This window comes from Martes martes, assembly GCF_963455335.1.
Source record: "Martes martes genome assembly, chromosome: 17".
Lineage (NCBI taxonomy): Eukaryota > Metazoa > Chordata > Mammalia > Carnivora > Mustelidae > Martes > Martes martes.
The window spans coordinates 6,945,702-6,967,458 of NC_137905.1; the positions used below are offsets into that span (position 1 = coordinate 6,945,702).

Consider the following 21,757-nt stretch of genomic DNA (forward strand, 5'->3'; position numbering starts at 1 on the left):
TCTAGGTAACAGACTAGCTGTAGGCCTGCAGGAGGCGGCCCGAGACAGAGCCGGCCGCCCTCCGTAAGACACCGAGTCAGGACTTACCTTCCACTGCAGGGAATGGAACCACTGGTCTCGAAGGTAGCTGTTGGCAGCCTGCAACGACAAGAAGACAGCGAGGTCCGGTCACCGGCTTGCCGCACGTCAGGGCCTAAGCACGCGCCGCCCAGCCTCCTCGACCCAGAAGGGGCTGCCTTGCAGCCCTCACCTGGCAATTCGCCCAGGGGAACCTCTCAGGTACAGAACTGAAACAGAAGCACTACCAGGGGGATTTTCCTGAAACAAGACCTCACTGTCCCTGCGTGCTTATTTTGCTGGGTAGGAGTGACCCCGGACACTGGCGGCTGGGAGCAGTCACTGTACTCGTTCCTCCACGGGAGGGGCCCGGATGAATGGAAAGAGGAATGCATGGTGGTCGGATGCTGGGGGCCAGAGTAGTTCTGGGGCCTCCTTTCTACCAGGCGCTGCTCCAGGTGCCTGGCCTTTGTTAGCCTCACATTCTGCCACCAGTCCTCCCAACAGCCCTGCGAGGTGACTAGCACTACACCCACTTCTCAGAGGGACAAACCGAGACTCCAAGATCTCACGTCAACTAAGCGCATTCAAACCCAGGCAGGCTGGCTTCAAAGCTTGTGGCTTTAACTGCAGAAGGTCAGGAAAGAGCCCAGCCTTGAACTCAGGCAGACCCTAGTTTAAAATCGCCACACAGAGGGCAAAACCCTCCCAGATCCATGCCACCCTCGTTCACAGACCTTGGCAACTTGGCCTGAATTTTCTCATCTGTAAAATGGGGCCACAAACCCTGACCTTGCAGGAAGGTCATGAGGACTGGGAATGATTCCTGGGGAGCACCAAGAATCGGGCCTGGCCCATGGCAGGGCGTCACACAACGGCAGTCATGACTGTCATCGCCACCGTCATCACTAGCTCCTCTCAAATAAAACGGGGCCCAAGGAAGGTCCGGCCAACTCTAATGCACACCCATGCATCACACTGGCTTACCAGGTCCTCGCAAGTCTACCTTGGGAAGTTGGGAGTGTCCGCGTCATCACCCCAGGTACAAGTGAGGAAACTGAAGCTCGGGGAGGTTAGGAGGTTTCCCACAGACTCCCAGGCAGGAGGTGCAGGGCCAGCACGTGAACCCAGGCCGTCCGACTCATGCTGTAAACCACAGCTATGGCATTCCAAGTTTCCCACTGACCATCCCAAGGGCAGAAATGCAGTGTCTGTTCTCGTCTGACCCCACGGGGGTCTGCTCCAAGGTGACCCTGACCCAGGGCCTCTTTCCAAGCACGAGAATCCAACATCTGTTCCCCACCCACATGGACACACACACACGTAGGCACAAGCGGGTACAAATTCAGGGTCCCCCTCTGTCCAGGGGATCCAGGTTCCAAACCCGAACTGCTAATAAAGCTTAGCTGTTCTCCCAGGCAGAGTCTGGGGGACTCTCTGGGCTTGAACAGGTGACCCAGCTCAGTGGCCAGTGCAGCAGGGCCTCAGGTCCCTGTGGGCAAGCTCTGAGACTCGTCCGTATCTCAGACGGACTGAAACCAGCCCACGGATACAAGGCAAGCTCGCACCTGTGCCCTGAGGAGGGAGCGAACCCGGGGACACCTTCTGTGTGAGTCTCTGACAGACCCGGGTTCGAGTCCGCTGGAGACCCAGAGCCTGCACCACCTGACTGGGGAGGCGGAGGCTGAAGGGGAGTCAGCCGTGGGACCGGCAATGCCCCGGACAGTCTGGGGCTGAGTCACCTCCCTTCAGTGCTGACCGAGCTCTGCGATCTCATGACCATTCTGGTTCATGAGGATGATAAAATACACCCTACGCTTGGGGAGCACGATGCAAGGATCCCAAACAATGAGATCATCCCCGTGCCTGGCACGTGCAGGCTTTTACAAACAGCGACGATCGGGAGCCGTGCGACCATGGCCGGGGGTGCTGATAAATTTGTTCCAGAACAAAAAGCCCTGACTACAGCCTGGGCCACCTTCTGGGCTGTCAGTGATCCCACCTTGGCCAATTCTGTGCCACGGGGTGGCGGGGGGAGGGGGGGAGATGTCCCCGGACCACAGCTGGGAAGAGCTGGCCCCAGCTCACCCCCGGTCTGAGCTCTTTCACTAGGCCAGATGGAGTGGCAGGCGTGGGAGGCCAGCCAGAGGACCCCCAAAGGCTATCCACTGACCCCCAAAGGTTGGTGAACAGGTGACTGGACGTGGCAAAGGGGCTTCGCAGATGGGAGTCAGTGAACGACCTTGAGATGGGGTGGATATTCTGGAATATCTGCGTGGGCCACTGTCATCAGAGGGTCCTGACAAGGGGGAGGCAGGAGGTTAGACAGTTCGAGGCGGAGCATGGGCTGGAGGGATACGGCCACAAACCCAGGGCCACCGACACTCTCTGAAGCTGGAGAAGGCAAGGAGACCCGTGCTCCCAAGAGTTTCCAGAAGGAGCCAGTCCTGCTGACACCCTGATTCTAGTGTAGCGGGACCTGTGCTGGACCTTTGGCGTCTAGAACCACGAACAAATAACGCATTTCTGTTGTTTCCAAGTCTGTGGTAAACGAGTCACAGGAGCCATGGGAAACGAGCATGGGAGGTAGGGCCACACTGACCACAGTGGACCCGGGCAGTGTCCCTAGGGTGTCACTGGCTGGAACGAATGGCCAAGTGAGGACACAAAGGAAGACAGAGAGGACAGGAGGAAGGAGAGGGGAGAAGTGCCTCTCTCCCTCTTTTGTGCCCAAAGGCCCCAGCATGCCGCCCCGCAAACATGTGCCCCCGTGTGACTGCCACCGTGCCCCTGTGTGTCCCCAGGGTCTGGGGTACCAGGTGACCAAGCGAGACTAGCTGAACGAATGAATGAACAAATGAATGAGTGGACGGTGAGCTCTCTGAGGGCAGAATGTTCTCCCAGCTGGCCAGTGCTGATCGGCAGAGCCTGGTGCGCTCAGGGCTGGTCACAGGAGAATGAACGAACTCACCAACTGCGGGGCAGTGTCCATGAGGTGCAGACGGTGACTCGGTGACCAGACCCAACACAGACCTGCCTCCCTCGTACCTGGCACAGCCCCTTCCCGTTCTGGGAACCTCCCTGACATGTGAGACCCTGTTAGGGATCTTTAAGGAAGTCCCTGGCCCCCCTCATGGCTGAGTGTGAGCAGGTGATGGAGGCTGCGAAGTCAGGAGCTCCTGCCCGGGACTCTGGGTCTTGAGCAAAGTGACTCAGGACGAAGGAGGTAAGAATTCCTCATGAGGCAGGGAGCGTCTTCCTGTAAAGGGGAATACCAGGCTGGGACAGGGTCCCACCACTGGCCCTGGCTCCAGTCCATTTTCCAAGCCTATTCTCCAGGTTCCCATCAATCTTTCCAGCATATTCCTTTTCTACTGGAGATTGCCTGAGTCAATTTTGGCTGCTTGCATCTGGGAGTCCGAATGGATCTCCAGGGCACCACTGGACCCTTCTTCCTGCTCAAAAACAGATGTTCCAAAGCATTTTCTCTGCCCTGTTGCTGCTGAAGGAGCCAGCCAGCTCCCAGAGCCGGAGCTTGCTCTGGTGACATCTTGAGCCTCCTGGCATCCCCTGCGGGCCGTCTGGCTCTGCCCAGACCCCAGTGGGCCCAGCCTGCTGCTGAGCGGGAAGGGCCACCCAGATTTCCTGCTCTGGTGCCTGGGACCTCACCCCCGGGTCAGTTGGGTCCACTATGCCCGCCTTTCACAGCAGACTCACGGCCTAGAGGGGGAGGAGGACGTCTGCAGGGATATAACCCCATCTCACCCGCCCTGGTCACCTCGGCTCCCAGCCTAACCTTTCGGGAAGAGCACCCTGCACGTTCCAGGTCTCTCCTCATGTGGGAGAACGTGAGCCCCGTTGCTTCCGTGACCCGGCTGCCTGGCCATATCCATCCTCCCATGAGCGTGTCAACCGGAGGAGGTCAGCGTCATGTTCTGGGAAGAAGGCAGGTTTGGGTCCAGTGGAGCAGCTGGTAGGCCCTGGCTGGAAAGAGCTGTGTGACTCTGGACCCCCACACCCGTCTCTAGCACAGGCCCGGGAAGCCGCCTCTCCGAGGCAGGGGCACCCATAAGGCAGTAACACGGGCTGAGGGGACCTACCAGGCATGGGGCACGATGCTGTGCACGCATCACTCTGAGGTGAGGAACTGAGGCTCACAGCAGCGGGGAGGGCCCTGCCACCCACCCCAGAAGCTGACCCAGCCTTGCCCCCGGCCACACCGTCAGCCTCACTGCCCGGGTTCCTCGTCTGGCACACACCCCCCTTCTTCGCTGAGCTCGAAACCACTCGTCTCCTGCAGCACCTTGACTGGGACCACCCCGCACTCCTTCCGGCCACTCTCAGAGCCCCCTTGGATGAACCGCCACCTCCCAGGTGACACTGGGGTCACAAGTCCACCCGACGCACTCATCTAAGGCAAAGAGCGGAGGTGCCGTTCATTGAATTGAAGGTTCAAAGGGATCACCTGGCCCAGGAGCTCTCAGTTTTTTGGGATTTTGTGGGAACCTGAAACCCTTTGAGAGCCTGAAATAAGCTGAAGATTCACACCCAAGTAGAGAGCACATTTGTGTACACACACACACACACACACACGTAGGCAGTCTCGGAATGCACCAGGGACCACAGGGTAAGAACCCCACTCTAGCCCAACCGGTCCCATCCTGCCACACTTCCGGTGAGCAAACCCAGGCCCAGATTTGCGGTGGTGTCATCGGGGTCCTCCCCAACATTTCCAGCACTCCTCCCCGCACGCGGTGGCGCCGGTCACCGCTGGCTGGGTCAGGCCCACGTGACCCGCATCCCTTCCAGGGGAAGCCTTGGGGGGCTGGGGCGCTACCGAGCAGGGGGCCCAGCCGTGGTGACCAGCAACGTTCCAGACAGTGCCGGCTCCATCAGCCCTGCTCCCAGCCGACCCACCGAGGACGGGCAGCCTGAGTGAGAAATAATCCGTTGATGTTCCGAGCCCCTGAGAGGTGGGGGCCGCTCGTCGCTGCAGCACAGTGTGACAGTGTGACAGTGTGACAGTGTCACATGACCTGGCCGGCCCCGCCTGCCCCTCATCGAGCAGAACCACGGTCCCGCATGTGCTCATCTCACGGCTGTTCTTTCCCTCCAGGCTGGGAGCTCTGCGAGGCCGGACACCGTGGGCGATCTATTCAGCCCCGTGTCCACAAAACTCCGAGAGATGTTTGCTGAGTAAAGATGGGCTGACCTGTTGAGTGAGTGCTCAGATGGATACATGGACGGATGGATGACGGGTGGGTGGAAGGACTGAAGGATGGCGGGGACGGACGGCTAGATGGATGGACAGACAGATGTACAAACGCACGGGGTGGGTGGGGAGCTGAAGCATCACCCGTTCTGCGCACTGACGAAAATGTCCTGTGCGGCAAAACTTCACAGGAACCGTTCAGCCCTGATACCCTCTTCCCCAGCTATATCTGACCAAGACCAAGAAACAGTTATGGCGGTCTTTTCCTGAACATCTACTGTGACAGCACGGTGCGAAGTATCTTACACGTAGTAACACTGACCCTCACGTCATCCCCAGGAGGCAGGTCTCGTGGCTCTAGCTCACAGATAAGTCAGTGGCCCCGAGAGGTTACCCCTGCTCGCCCAACGCTACCCAGAGAGAGCACGGCAGAGCTGGGTGGGGACGTAGGTCTGTCTGACCACACAGGCTGTCCACCCTGAGCATGAGGGCCACGTGCCTGGGCTCCACCCAGCTTCCAGAAACGGGGCTGGGAAATCTGAAGGCATTATGCCGGTGAAAGGGGAGGAGGAAGGACTTGGCTCCCGTTCCAATCTCCAGGAGCCCCCACCCTGCAAACAAGAGGGTGGACCAGAACTTTCCTCCGGAAGAGGGGAGGCGCATCTCCCACTGATGGAGCCAGAGAGGGTGGGTGAGGAGCTGCTCCTTCCTTTGGTCTGTTTAGTTTCAGAGGAGGACGGAGGCTGCTGGGGGACGTCCAGGATCCCAGTGCAGGCTAAGTGCCTTCCAATGAAAGGGAGAGTGGCCTGGGCTGTGTGTGGCCCGGGGACATGGCGAGTTTCTGCACAGGGGTTCCAGACCGCCGGGCAGGCAGCCGAGCCAGGACGACTTGGCCCCACGGGACATGGGGCATAGCTCAGAGACTAATGGTCACTCGACTCAAGCATGGGAAAGAGCCCCTGGAAACAGGCAGGCCCGCTCAAGCCAGCGCCAACTTCTCCCAGCGATAAATCTTTCGAATACTGGAAGGGCCCCGTTCCAGGCAAATTCTGCCTAATTTCCTCTTCGAAAGTTGCCAAGTTCTCTCTCATTGTTGTATTGTCTCGAGAGGTGAGAAAAACAGCCAAGGGTGCACTGTGGGTGACTGTTCCCAAGTTCTCCTTCCTGGCCCAACTTCTTAGGGAAAAAACAGCACGTGCTTTTCAGACCGGAAAGCTCCTTCTCGCCGGCTTCCAGTAAGAAGGGAGCCCACCCTGTCCCTGCCCCTGCCGCCTGGCCTCTGGAGATCCTCTCGGGAGAAGAGCCCGTCTCGGAGGGTCATCGGGAAGGGAGAGCGTCCTGGTTCTCCTTCTGCCCGGAACCTGGTTTGAAGAGCGGGGGCTTCGTCTACTTCCCATGGACGCGCGGACACCGACCAGGAGGCACGGATCCCCAGGTGGTCAGGGCCACGGGGCTCCTGAATGCTGCCCACCCCACCCCGTGGGCCGGCAAGGAGCCCCCCAGGTGCTTTCATCGCGCCTTTCATGCTCTTATGTAGTTACCTCCTCACAATGAAACACCAGCACAAAGGGCGTTAAGGGGGGAAAGAAGATAAGTAGGTCCTTTCCGCACCCGGGGGTCCTACTGACACGGCATTAGGGGCTCATGCTGAAAAACACAAAGCATCCAGAAACACACCAATTGCACCAGGCTGAGAGGCTGGCGTCTTTGGCGACGCGACCTGCTGGCAGAGCGCTCGGTGTCTCTGGGCTGGGCAAAGGCACGCAGGCCTAAGAGCCGCTCTTAACCTTCCCTGAACTCGGATAGGTCAGCTCCCAGGGGTCCGACTGAGGCACCGATTCAAATTCTAACAAAGCAGCTTTGTAAGGAGGTCCAGGGAGAGGGACGGAGGTTGGAGAGGGAAGAACAGAGGGAGGAGGAGACACAGAGGCAGTGAAGTCGAGAGGCAGAGAGAGAGGCCGGGCTGGACAGAGGCCTGGAGAAAGACATCAGAGAAAAGGAAACTGCAAGAGAAGCGGAGAATGAAACATAGCGAGAGACAGAGATTCAGAAGGGAGAGAGAAGGAGAGAAAGGGGGAGAGAGGGAGAGAGAAAGAGAGACAGAGAGGGAGACAGAGAGAGAGAGAATGAGGGAGAGGAAGAGAGGGACAGAGAGAGAGAGAGAGGGAGAGAGAGAGGGACAGAGAGGGACAGAGAGGGAGAGGGGAAACAGATTCACATGGATCCGGAGAAGCTCTCCGAGACCCGAGAGCGAGGGACCGGCAGGTGAGGGTGGGGACCCCCTGCAACCCCGACCCCACTCCCAGGTAGAAGAGCTGCGCATGTGCAGTGACTCCCGGCGACCCCGGACCCTCGAGCCCCATGAGGCTCCTTCCTCCGGCCGGGAAGCAGCGCGCGGAGCACGGGCTCCGAACGAGCGGCGCTAGGGCCCAGCTCTGTCCGGCAGAACTTTCCGTGATGGTGGAGGCGTTCCTGACCGGCCTGTCCGATGAGCAACCGACGTCCATGTGGCGACTGAGCGCTGGCGGTGAGGCCGGCAGAGAGGCCAGTGGCCCGCGGATCCGCAGTCTTCATCTGACACACTGTGACAATGCTGACGGCCCCGTGTGACCGGGGGCTGCTGTCGGAAGGCACGACTCGGGGCATTTTCACCCTCTGCCAACCAGGAGCCCCCAGAGAGCTCGTCCGGTCAGCCTCGTCCCCGGGGCACACCTGGGGACCTCTTGGTCCTTCCTCTGCCCTCAGCAGGGAGGGCTGCTCTCTCGTGCCACCGCTCTGGGTCCTGTCACATGAGCCAGGACAAATCCAAAGCAGAGCATCCCACCGCCTGTCACAAGGGCCTGGGAGACGCACGGTGGCCGGCACCTCAGGGCACCAGACCGGGGCTCCGAGGACCTCCTCAGCCTCCTCCCAGCCCAAGGCCTACCTCCAAGATGACTCGGAAACTACTCCCCTCCCGAGACGACCGCGCGCCACCCATGAAACACGGGAGGGGGAGGAGGGTGATGACGAGAAGGAAGCAAGGTAGAAGCGGATGGAAGTGGCGGAAGGAGAGACTGAGGCGGGGGGGGGGGGTGCGGTGTGTGGCACCCACCTGGGCTCCCCGAGTAAGGGGGTGGAGGGCTGTGTCGGCGTCCCCGTCCCAGCTCTGAGCCAGGCTCTCCCGCTCCGTCTATCCACGGAGCCGGGGGGCAGGGAGCGGGCGAGCGGGGGGATGCTGGAGCGGGCCCGCCTGTCAGCTCGGCAGGGGGAGCTCTGACGTGCAGCCGCCGGATGCGGCCCTGGCCAGGCGAGTCATCACAGCCGGCCCGCAGCCACGGCCTGGGTTAAAGGGACATTCCACTGCCCGGCAACCCACGTGTCTCCAGGCCTCACTGATGTTCGGCCTTCCTTGGGGGTACGCTGCCGCCTCCAACCCAGAAGCAACGAGGCCCTCCCGCTGGCGAAGCAGCAACCATGACACCCCCAAGGGGATGGGGGCTCAGAGCCCCACCTCCTCCAGCTGGGCTGTTTCAAGGTCCCCCCCCCCACCCCTGCCTCCCTCCGACGAGCCCACATTCAGACCTCTCTGCCCTGGAGCTGAATGGATCTCTCCATTTCCCCCTTTTCCGGGTCACCACTTAAGAACCCTCAGTGGCTCCCTACTGCCCTCGGGACATAGCCTTGGCTTCTTCACTCAGCCAACACATGCCTCCCCCTCTCCCACGTTCATGCCTTGCACCCGCCTTGCCTCTGCCCCCAGTGTGTCCCCCCTATCCTGGCGCACTCCTACTCACCCCTCTACGTCCGGCTGTAATGTCACCATCCCCGGGGAGCCTCCTCTGGACCCCCTAGGCCTAGTGAGTCACTCCCTGCTCTGGGCTTCCAGTCCTCTAGGATGTGCCTCTCTTTTAGCTGTTGTCTCTGCAGCCACCGTTTACCGTTCCGCCCCCCAGAGGGCCCAGACCTCTTCAAGGACGGGGCCCTCTGGGGGGCCCCAGCACGGGGGACAGACCGGCTCAGCTTCTCCACAGAACCCTATTTGTGCCCCCCGGAATCTTCCCTGCGGCTGAGGCCCCAGGCCACGGGGGTCAGACGGACAGACACGAGAACTCTGCCTGCTGGAGGGGAGGAGGGAAGAGACGAGAACCCGCGAAAGAAAGAAAGATGGCTGATGTGGAGGGCGCCAGAGGCAGGAGGAAAACACAGGGGCAGGCATGGTTTGGTGTCCTCCAAAGTAAAGACCAGGATTTTCCTACAGAACAAGCTGCTGCCATCAACTTGTGGAGCCTGCCTTCCTCGGAGGCCGAACGGCGCACCTCCTGGGTTGAACGCCATTACGCAATCTCGTGGCCACTTTGGAAACATGTTTGAGGGAAGCATCTCTTTGGGCTCAGGGCAGATTTCTCTGGAGTGACAGTGAGAAAGAACTGTTGCTGAGAGAATGGCCTGTTCTCCCAACGATGAGAGAGTGCATTCTCTCTAACGAGGAGGCTCAGACTTGGGGGTCCCTGCTGGAAACTGGGGCGGCTCTGCCTGAAAAGATACAGAACATGTCCTGTGTATGCACTACAGCAATTTTTTCTGCCACGATTCCATTCTTGGTGGACCTGCCTCTCCCCGACCACACGGTCTTGGTAGGGCTATCAGAATACACGCTGCCTAAGGTCAAGGGTGGGTATGGAACCTAGGGTAGGGCATTCCCTGGGAGGCATGGGACTACAGCAGAGCCAACCAGAATCTTCTATGAGATATTCTAGGAAGATACTAGAAGGAAAATGGACTCTCACATTTTTAAAAGGACAGAAGTCCATCTTTCCCATGCATGGAGAGTCCCTCCCTGACAATGAAGCCAACACACAGAAGCAGAGCCAGGAGATGGAGGGAGAGAGAGGCACTGAATGTTAATAGCATTTGACTTCTGGATCAAGCTATGCTTGAAGGCCTCTTTTAGACTTCCTAGTTACCTTAATACAGTTACAGCATCAAATTCTCTTTTTGCCTTAGAGAGTTTGAACGTTTGCATCATTTCCAACCAACAGCCTTGACCGAAACACACCAAATGCTCCCTTTCCCAAGGGGAAAGCTCATATTTCCATCAGAGTCTCAGGACTTAGGCCAACGAGAAGAACTTCCTCCCCACTTGAAGTACAGCAAAAGGTGGCATCCTTCCTAACTTGCTTTTCTATAGCCTTTTAAGGCCTAACAACATGGCTTTGTGCCTCAGTTTCCTCATCTGTAGAACGGAGATCAGAAGGCCTATTTCTCAAGTTTGTTAAGAGAAAAAAAGCACAAGATAGAAAGCTGTGGGGCCGCAGCAGGCCGGCAGTGGGAGCTCAGTCTGGGCACGTTCCCTCTTCCTTTGCCCCAGAGGGCCTCAGTTTCTACCTTTATTACAGCGGAGGAAAAAGCACCCTAGGCTAAACAACCTTGCCTCCTGGTGGTTGGCGGTCTTCCTCTGAGGGAAAAGAGGAGGGTGAGGGCACGGGGGGCAGGGCAGAGAAACTGCTTGTTCATGTTTGTTTCTCCTACCTGCAGTAAGACCGTTCCCCCAGGAACTGTGAGCTGTAAACAGTACTTCGGGGCGTTCTCCCAGGACAGCAGCTGAACGTCCTCAATAGCGCTGTAGGAGACTGAGTTTTCCATGTACCCAGTTGGCTGCAGAAAAAAAAAAAAAAAAAGAGAGAGAGAGAGAAGAAAAAGAAAAGACACACATTGGTTACAAGACCAGGCACAATATCCATGCCTCAGAAGAAGGTTCCAGAAAACATCCCCACCCCGGCAATAAGCAGACTGGTACAGACACTGGGCAACTCTGGGAACCAAAGGAATTCCGTCTTTCCTGGCTGGCAGCATCCTGGCTGCAGGAAACGGGTCATGGTGGCAACGTGCCCATGTCTGGGGGTGCAGAGTTGGGACCGGACTGGGGGCATGTGGAGGGCAAAGCCTGGGCATTGTCCCTCTGGACATCTGTGGGGCTTAGCACAGGGCAGGCTCTGGATCTCTTCAGCCCTGACCGTGGCCAAGCCACCATCTTCTCCTGCCCAGAAAGCCCAGAAAGCAGTCACAGACCCCACCGGCTTCCCGGTCTTGTCTCCCTCCACAGACAAGCGCCCGCCACTCAGCACCCAGTCCCACGGTCCACGTCGGCACACCCGATCCCCTTATTCCCTGCTCGGTGTCCTTCCACAGCTCCTGTGGCCCAAGCATGAAACCCACACACCCGTCCACCCTCTCCAGGCCCAGTGGGTCTGGTCCTGCTCCTTCCTTGAGCCCTATCTGCTTTCTTCTCTTCGTACACCTCCCCAGTGGAGGAAGGCGTCGCAACTCAGACTGCCCCTTGTCCTAGAAAGGTTGTGGCTCGATCCCTGGCCTTTCCTCTTCTACCGTCTAGGCCTCAGCTACACGGAGACTTCAGGGGGCCCCGGTACCCTCCAGACCCTATAACCCAATGGGTCACATCCCTCCCTGGACCCTCGCTGCCCCCCACACCCTATTTAATTACTGGGGACTGATACTGTGTGTCACCTGCTGACATCTGCCTCCTGGCCAGGCTGCAGCTCGGGGAGGTCAGGCCCACGTCTGTCCTGGTCCCTGTCCTCTCTCCCCAGTGCCCGCACATAGCAAGAGCTCAACCAATTTGTGTGCAAAGAACAGTAACAGCTATCACTGATCGATGCTGGGGTAAGGGTGGGGAGAGAGAAATTCACGGCCACTCACTGCCGAGTGAGCTCCCCTGTCCCGGAGAGAAGGCACCAGAAACCAGGGGGACGCTCTGGCCACCAGGTCGTGGCAGGGTCCTTTTCACTCTGACCCCAGGAAGCCATACTTGAGCAGAATCAGAGGCGAGTATAACACAGATGAAACGGCAGAGTGTAACAGCTAACATCTCCTAAGCCCGGACAGGCGCCGAGCATTCCCCAGGCAGGTGGCAAGTGCTCTCTCCTTCCATGCTCACAACAGTCCCACGGGGCAGGGGCCAGGACCATCCCATTGCACGGACGGGGAAGCCGAGATGTCCTGTGACTTGCCCATGGTCAGCCAGGTGGGAAGGGGGCTGGCCAGGGCGGAACTGAACCCGTGACTCAGAAATTAGCACCCTAACCGCTCCGCTGAGCTGCAAGCAAGAGGGGATGAGATTTGAAATCCACGGCCTGGCAAATTCATTTTACTGTCAGGATTTAGGACCTCCATGAGGGTTTCAATGCTCATTTCTGTCTGCCAAAGTAGAGATACAGTGGTTGGGGAGAGGGGTGGTGGTGGAGAGGGGTGAGGGCGTGAGGTGTCTTAAATTTTCCTGATACGATCAGCCGCCAGGCTCAGGAAATAAGAGATGGATCAATCAATTTGTTCATTCACTCATTCATTCATCTGATGTACTTATTAGGCACTAATTACATTACAGGCCCATATGCCAGGTGCTGGGGATACGGCAGTAGATAAGACAGGAGCTCGGCGGTGCAAAGAGACAACAAACAAAAGAGGCAGACAGCAAGTGCTGTACCAAGATTCCAGACAGGGTGCCCACGGGGCTGGGAGCTGCAGCGCCCTGGACAGGAGGAGGGAATATACATCCCGGAGCCTGTGGCCTGTGCCAAGGCCCAGGGGTGGGCACTGGCTGACCATGTTTCGGGAGGAGCCGAAGGCCAGAGGGAGGAAGGCTCAGGGGAGAAAGTTCTTGGAGAGAGGGGCAGCCACTCCCAAAGGGACCTGTGGGCCCTGCCAGGGGTCCTCGTGGAGGGCTGCAGGGGAACAGACTCAGGAGGAGGGGGCAGGAGCAGGAACCACCTGGAAGCTCCTGCACGGGTCTGGGTAGCGCAACAAGCCCGCCGGGGCCCGGGGGGTAGTGGGGGGTGGAGGGTGCAGTGGCAGCCCGCCCCTCGGTGCCAGTCCCCGCAGCCACTGTGCCTGACCGAGATGGTCGCAGTGGCACTTCCCAGAGGCCGATGTGTGGCCCCCCCGCACCCCTCACCCTACACCAGCAGCCCAGGCACTATCGTGTTCTCCACGTTCTGCCATCAGGGTGACTCAGCTCTCACAGCACATCTTGTCCCAAGAATATCGGCGAAACCAGGGGTCTGGAGGATGGGTTATACATTTATTTTCTGAACCCACGTTCAAATATTTATTGTTTGCTGCTGACTGTTTGTCTCCCCTGCTAGTGTTCCAGCACCAGGGGAGCAAGAATTTCCACCTGGTCTGTTCCAAGGGCCCAAACAGACCCGTGGCATTTGGAAGCTGATCGTTATTTTCTCAATAAATGAAGGAATATCTTCCCAAATGAAAAAGTGTTCATCCATGTACTACTTCCAATCACTATACATAACGTCCTTGGGAAGGCGGTTTTTGGGAGTCTTTTAAAAATTAAAAATTTAATTAAAAAATTAAAAATTAATAAATCAAAAATTAATAAATTTTTTAAAAATGTCCTTTAAGAAGCAACAGCACCGTGTACCTGCTGCGCTGAAGGCCCTACTGTATGGCTCACACCCGCCTCTCTCCCTCTTCAAGGTCCAGTCCGTCTCCAAACTCCAGTCCACTGACCCCTCGATACAGCCAGAGGCCAGGGGACATGGGCTAGACGTGGCCACCAGCACATGTAGCAACGGCCGGACCACGCCACACCACAGAAAGAAAGAAAGGCCCGTCGGGAAAATCATTAGGACTTGGTTATTCAGAGCAAGCAAACGGCCGGCCTCGTTCCTCTAGAAACACACCTTGAGGCCTGGAGGCTTCTGCTTCCCCGCGGCCTCCTCAGAGCCCCGGAGACGGGACGAGGCTCTGCGCGGCCCCGTGCTCGCCCCGGCCCCTGGCAGCACACTGCGGGAGATGACCGCTCCTGACTCCCGGGAGGCGGGGCTTGCTAACCGCCCGCGTCTGCCTTTCTCACGACCCTGCTTCAGCTGCCTCAATGTGGCCTTGATTAGAAGTTGCAACACAGGCTTTTTGGGGAAAGGTTGGGTATAAATAAATACGTACTGGTTTTTAATAGCAGATGTACTGCTTTCCCACTGTCGGAAGCAATACTGGCTAAAAGCAAAATCTGTAGAATCAACGGGACCCGTGTTTGAGCCTCTTACTGTGTGACGTTATGCAAGTTACCGTACCTCTCTGAGCCCATTTTATCCAATGGTAAAATGAGAATTTAATAGACAGGATTATTAGGAGATCCAATTATTAAAGGAGTTCCAATCTGTCGAGGGCTTAGCGCAGCATCTGGAACTTCCAAAAAAAACAAATAAAAGGAACTACTGTGAGAAACGATAAACTTCATCTCTGGGGTCCTCCTCCCCCAGACCCATAATTCCAGTATAACCATGAGAAAACATCAGATAAACCCCAACTGAGGGGCGTTTCTCAAAACACCTGACCAGGATGCACCAAAACGCAGGGAAGTCTGGGCAAGCGTCCCCAGCCGGAGAAGCCTGCGTCCACAGACACTGACCACTCCACGCACTGTGGGCTCCCCGATGCAGTCCCGGGACAGAAAAAGGACACTGGGTAAAAATGAACGAAAGTGACTAAAGCATGGGCTTTAGTAACAGCATATCAGTACTGGTTCACTAGCTGTGACAAAGGTATGTTTCTGTGAGATGTCAACCACCAGGATGGTGGGTTTGGGGTACAAGGAAACTCTGTACTGCCTTTGTCACTTTCCTGTATGTTCTCCCACTGTCCCAAGATAAAGGCTCATTAAGAGAAATGAACTGCTGCCACGCTGTTGAGCCCCCAGGGTCGTCTTTCCAGACAGAGCCCTGACGGGAGCCTGGGGGGCTTGCAAGGGACAGGGGGCCGATCAGGACCAAGAACCCCTGAACGCTGTTCTTCGGATTCAGGTGTGAGCCAGCACTGGCCGTGGACCTCCTCGGTCCTGGGTACTCGCGCGCGGCTGGGGTGATTTCACAGATAACTGGTAATTCCCCGGTAATCTGAACACGATGATCAGAGCGACGGTGGAGGAGATTCCTACGTGGGGTAAAGGCTGAGTCAGATGAGAAGGAAAATTAAATTCTCCTCCTGGGGGAAGCTAGGAAATCCAGCTCTGCGAGGTACATGTAGGAGAACAATAAGCAGACCAAGTTATCTCTCCACGTAGAGGCAAGGCGAGGCATATGGCAGGATTCCCGTCTGCGTGACATTCTGGAATAAGCCAAGCCCCGGGGCTTGAAATCAGACCAGCGGCTACCAGCGGCCGGGGCGCCGGTGGGGACCAGTTACCAAGGGCATGGGGGAGCTTTCTGGGGTGATGGAAGTGTTCTGTATCTCCATCACAGTGGCAGTCACCTGACTGTACACCTTTGTCAAAACTCGAATCTACATGCTAAAAGGGTGAATTTTCCTGAATATAAATTATAATTCAAACCTAAGAAAGACAGTGCGTGAATATTACAGATAATTTGGAAGATGATGAATGGAAGGCAATCTTTCAGATAAAATCATGTCAAGATCACTCATTACTGCTTTGGAATATCACCTTCCTGAGGATTTTTAATACACTTTTTTTTTTTTTTTTTTACAGCGCCTGAATCACAGGATACATATGATTTTGTAAATTGTCTTTTTTTCCTTCCTTCCTGCCTCTCTCCCTCCTTCCCTCTTTTTTTTTATTTTTTATTTATTTTTTTTTTACATAATGTTACATCACACGCGCCTCCTATATTCTGGACAACAATTTCCAGAACTATCATTTAGTGGCTGCAAACATTTGGCTGCTCTTTATTTTATCACGGCTCCCCCCGACCATGGACAGTGTGGCTGTTTCATTTTACGCTACTATAAACAACTCTACAATGAACATCCTTGTGAAACATGTTTTTCTACCCTATATTTAGGATTATTTCCTTAGGCCAGATTCCCAGAAATGGAATTACTGGGACAAAGGGCAAGAGCATATTTTACGTCATTGCCAAATTGCTCTCATTAAAGAGACATTAAGAGACCTGGGGAGCCCTGGCTGAGGCTGGGGGGGGGGGCCTGCGCGCTGGGCCCCGAGTCTGGCCGGGTCCTGCCAGAAGCCGTGCTCTGGCCCGGGTGACTTCGGAGGGACTACCCGGCTGCCAACTGCCCACGAGGTGACTGCAGGCCTGGGTCCGGGCTCCTGGGAGGCTGCTTTCCCATGGTGGGGGGTGAGGAACAGGTTGGGACGCTTTTGTCCTTTTGCTCTAAGGACTGATGAGGGGCTACTCGGGGGGAGGAACCGGGGCTCTGCCAGCCCGGGAAGGGGACACCCTGCTTCTGCTTGTGCTTCTGCTTCTGAGATGAGCTTCTTCTCGCATGTCCCCTCAACGCCTGCATCTAGGCTCAAGACAGCAGAGGCTGGAGGGGCTTCATCAGGGCCCCCGGGGGCCCCCGAAGGCCCTCCAACCTGCCACTCCAAACGGGGCACCTTCTCGGACTTCCCCGTCAGAACGGGCAGGGTGGAGGTTGACCAAAGCACCTGAAGCAGCCCCCACCCCCCCAAAGGCCCCAGGCTTCCCTCCCCCTGCTTTCCGAGGAGCCAGCTCCCTCCACCCAAACCTGCCTGCTGGTTTCCATGGGGATTTCTCTAAAAGCCAATGTAAATCATGATGTCTGCGACCCCCAAGATGAGGATCCAGGCTGACTCAAGGTACAGACTAGGAAGGTGCTCAGCGCCACTCCCGGGAAGGGGAGCAGGGAAGAGGCTCCCAGACCCCAAGAGGAGAAGCATGCGCTCACTCCCAAGGCCAGTGGATGTAGGAGGCCGGGGAACCTTGCCCGCCCGGGGACCTGGACAGAGAAGAGCAGGCTGTTTGGCACGAGGTGGGGTAGATGTCTCGCCGGGACCCGGCTGGGTAAGCCACGCTGCAGACCAGTCCCTTCTCTGCCCGAGGGGACGCTGCCTGAGTCAGCATGTCAGGGGACCCACTCTGCACACCCTGACTCCACAGGGCACCGTCCGGCTGGAAGAGGAAGGCTTGGCTCCTGCCACTCAGCCCCTCAACGCACGGCCGCAAAAGAGACAGCAGGTCGGAGGACGGGGGCGTCCCTTCCAGCCCTGCTGGACAGTCAGCAGCAACAATGACAACATCACAACGATGGCGCCACGGGGCCACAGAAGGGCTCCAACTGGAGGAGGGGGTTCCAGCTCCCCCTCCCCTGCGGCTCGTTAGAAAACAGAGCGGAGATGCATGTGATGTACAAGGGAACACCGACCATTTTCAGACGTACAACTCCGTGGCATTTGGGGCACTCGCCACTGCAACTGCCCCTCACTTCAGCTCTAAGACGCGTCCAGCGCTCCACAAGGCGACTGCATCCTCGCGAAGCGGCCGCTCCCCAGGACCTCTCCCCCACAGGGCTGCTGACCCCGGATTCGCCTGTGTAGACATTTCACCTCGACAGAATTATACGGCAGGGGCCTCTCTGGAACTTTTCATGTCACGTTTCGGGGGTTCGCCCACACGGAACCAGGTATCGGTGCTTCGCCCCCTCTTTATGGCGGAGTTAACGTTCCACCGAGCAGACGGGCCGCACCCGGTTTACTCATTCATCAGCGGAAGGACTTCAGGGGGTTTCCACCTTTGGGGTATGGTGAAGAGTCTGACACGGTTTTCAGGGACAAGGAAGGAAACGGGCTCTGCTCACACAGCCTCGTGGAGCGCCCCCCCCCCCCGAAAGACACAAGCGCCCCGGCCGACGTTTCTGGCGCGGTTCCCGTGCGGCCAGCCTGGTGCTGAGGACCTGACAGGTACGATCTCCTCTCACCACACGGCACACACCACCGGGGGGCTGGCTTCACCCCCGCTGACCCACACACTACAGGCAAAACTGAGGCGCAGACCCCTGCCTTCAAGAGACAGACCCAGGATCCCATCTCCCAATGGCCAGGAGGGTGACCCTGGCCCCGCGCCCTGCCAACTCCTCCAGCCAGATCCAGGCCCGGCGTGCGTACCTGCGGGCACACTATGCACAGAGGGGCCAGAAGCTAGCCTGGCCGGGGTCCCCAGATCTGCCTGCCTCCTGCGACCCAGCCCCGCGGGTCCGCAGGCCACCTACAGCTCCATTAGGCCTCGGGGGCAGAAACCCACACGGGCTCACTCGGGAAAGGCCTGTCAAAATATTTTGATGTTCTCTTTAATCCCACAAAGGGAAAGTTGTACCGCAGAAGCAAAGCGGCGGTAACAATTTGCTGCTACATGGGTCAGTCTGGGCCCCGGTCCCGGAGCAAATCTCCCCAAATGCCTTTCACACCCCCCTCCCTTTCTTTCCATAAACCAAAGACACCCAACGTAATTTCAGCCTTTCTGGCTGCCCCAGGGCCGCTGTCGCTGCCGCCACCCGCTGGTGAGCCGCGCAGCAGCCCGGCGACGCTCTTGGGCACACACGCTCCCCGACTGGCCTCTGACTTGGAGATGCTGTGTCTGTTCGGACGGCTTCTCCGGCCCTTCCCCTGAGGCCAAAAGGCTGCTTCTTCTCGCAGCCAGTGGACCTTCCCCACACCCGACCTCACAAGGTCGCTGCTGTCCTGCTGTAGCCCATGGAGCCAGAGCACCCCACTTGTTAGAACTACACGTAACATAAAAGTAACTTGGTTTTGAGCGAGAAAGTCTCTTGAGAGGAAAAATACACCCATCTTGTGTTTTGTGGTGTCTGGTTTACTCTTCTTTTCTTGGTTTTAAGGAACTTAATAACCCAGCCCTGGCTCCCACTGAGGCCCCAAGGAGCTGACAGCAGGCGTGGGTGCCAGGCATCCCTCTGCCCTTGTGTCAGGAACTCTCAGGCTGGGAGCAACCTCGCTGGCTCCCCGGGCTCACCTCCCACCTCTGCATACCCTTTCCCCCTCCAGCGGCCCCCCCGGGAGGCAGGTATGACCATCACCCCCAAGGTAGACCAGATAGAGGTTCCAAGCTTTGCCCAACCACACACAGCTATTCAGGACAGAGCTGGGAGGAGAACCGAGACCTTCAGGGCACACGTCCCAGCCTCTGTCTCTAATAGGTAGTGGGTTCAAAATCAGGGGGATGACCACAGGGAGACACGGCCACACCATCCTCCAGCAGAACAGCTCAGGTGGGAAACACAGTGACAAGTATCCACTTTGGAGGACTGTGCGCTTGTATCTGTGAAAGCTGGACACATGTACCCCCTGCGACCCGCTGTCCCTGTCCTACGAAGAAATGCTGACATATGTTCTCACGAAGACCTGTGCACACAGGTTGCCTAAACACTCGGCAGCCCTAGATCGGAACACACCGGAAACCACCCAGACGTCCATCAACGGAAGAACGGATGAAGAAAGTGTTGTGTGCTCACGCCGTGGACCAGTACACAGTGAGAAAGAGTGATCCGCGACTACACAGAGCAGGCAAATGGATTATGTGAACCTAACGCTGAGGGAGAGAAACGAGACACAAAAGCACAGACACACGCTTCCATTTATATCGAGTCCAGAAGGAGGCAAACCCCCTCCATGCTGTGAGAGGTCAGTGTCCCTGGCTACTGGGGTGACCAGCCATCGGGTTTGCCCGAGCCCCAGGGGGTTTCTCATGACTCTGGATGTTCAGCACGAGAACCAGGAATGTTCTGGGAACGCCGAGATGAGCTGGTACACTACCAGTTACCCCCGAAGGGGGACAGTACTAGAAAGGCACCAGAGGCAGCTTCTGGATGTTTGGGACTGCTCCAGGTCTAGACTCAGATCGGTGGTACCACACTGTTGGCGAGCATCAGGTAGGACACAGCACGTACACTTCTCAGCATGTGTGCCATGCTTCGATAGGAGATTGTTTGGAAAATCACAAGTTTGAGAGTCAAATCCACTTGTGGGCTGTGTGGTCTCAGGCGAGTCCCTTGGCCTCTCTGAGCCTCCATTCTCTCCCTTGTGAAAGTGAGGCAGTATTCAGACCTATGAGGATGGCTATTTTTTTTTTTTTTAGATTTTTATTTATTTATTTGACAGAGAGAGAGAGATCACAAGCAGGCAGAGAGGCAGGCAGAGAGAGAGGGGGAAGCAGGCTCCCCGCCGAGCGGAGAGCCCGACGCGGGGCTCGATCCCAGGACCCTGAGATCATGACCCGAGACGAAGGCAGACTCAACCCACTGAGCCACCCAGGCGCCCCGAGGATGGCTATTTTTAAAAAGGGAATCACAAGTGTTGGAGAAGATACGGGAAAACCGGAACCCTCATCCACGCTGGCAGGAACGTGAAACGGTGCAGCCACTTGGGAAAAAGTTAACCAGAGTACGAGCCTGTGGGGAGTTCTATGGCGTGTGATTTACACTGCAATAAAGAAGGTAACCATATCCCTGTGTTGAGGGTGCTGTGCGGAGTACTGAAATGCGCTTCCTGTTTTCAGCACCTGTGAGAACTTGCTAGTGTAACTCCGAGGGGGATACACAGGGCGGCTCCAGAAGGCAGCTGGGGGGGTGCTGCAGGCAGGGGCACGACGAAGTGAGGGCTCATCCGTTTAAGCTCGCTGAGTTAGACTCCCAGCACGGGGCCAGGTGCTAATCAGGAGCTCATTATACCAAGGTGATTATTTTCAAGCCTCAACAAGAAGGAAGGAGGGACTTTGGGGCAACCTTTCCAGATTCCTCCCTCACCCCCAGATGACCCCAAAAAGATAGCACAGAGAGGAGTGCTCTGGCTTGGAGTCGGCCCTGAGCGCAGGGGTGATCAGGCAACTCTGGAAGACCCATGTCAAGCAGGAGCCCATCTGTCTGCCACCACCTCCCCCGACTCACTCACCCACATCCTCTTGTCCCATCTCAACCAAGCTCTCCACGCCCAGCCCACCTTGGGGGCCCGGGAGGGGCCACCAGGCACCAGAGCCGAGGACCCCTTTTCCAGCAGCCCAGACCTTGGCAGAGGAGTGCCTGGAGGCTGGGCCGTGAGGGCAGGGCCAGCCAGGACAGGCCAAGGCTGATCTCCACGGACTACACTCCGTGGAGACGGTCAGGAGGCATGTTCTGGCTCATTAATCATGAGTCTAGCCACGGCAGCTGCCCCCTTTTATGGGCAAATGGCTCAAGAGGCTTAGTGACAGAGAAGAACTGATATTTCCATGTTCGGACTCTCCAACCTCAGTCACCGCTGCGGCACGGAAATCTGCGTCCCCGGGGCGTGGTGCTCCATACCCGTGCCGCTGGGCACCTGTGCCACGCGAGGGGCTCATCGCAGTTCTTGAGGGCTGTGACACTAGCCAGCAGAGTCCCTCCCACAAGTCGGGAAATATTTTTAGGGAGCAACAGTCGAGTAAATCCTGAATGCCAGGCCCTGGGGCAGTCACCGGCAGCATCTGGCCTACTCTTCACAAGGCCCCGTGGAGACGGGCACTGCTGGGACCCGCATCTCATGGAGGAAGAAGGGGAGGCTGGGAGCGGCTACATGGTGACCCAGGTCACAGCTGGCCAACGGAAAGGCCACAGTGTGGACTTAGAGGTCAGATCCGTATTCTCGGTACCATGTGGCCTGCCCGCCCCACAGGACGCTGGCCTGGGAGCCCCAAGATGGCCAGGGTGTGCCACAGTGGGCCTCATGATGGGAGG

At 57.4% G+C, this 21,757-nt stretch overlaps 1 protein-coding gene across 1 annotated transcript in view; it reads right to left on the reverse strand.

Moving 5' to 3' along the window:
* The window catches only part of CMIP (c-Maf inducing protein), a 222,491-nt gene that overhangs the window by 72,362 nt on the left and 128,372 nt on the right, over positions 1 to 21,757 (reverse strand). Inside the window, exons 2-3 of the mRNA XM_080827893.1 lie at positions 10,781 to 10,906; positions 88 to 138 (exon numbers count right to left, since the gene is read on the reverse strand). Of these exons, the coding sequence (XP_080684019.1) occupies positions 88 to 138; positions 10,781 to 10,906 (177 nt within the window). The remainder of the gene's footprint in view (positions 1 to 87; positions 139 to 10,780; positions 10,907 to 21,757) is intronic.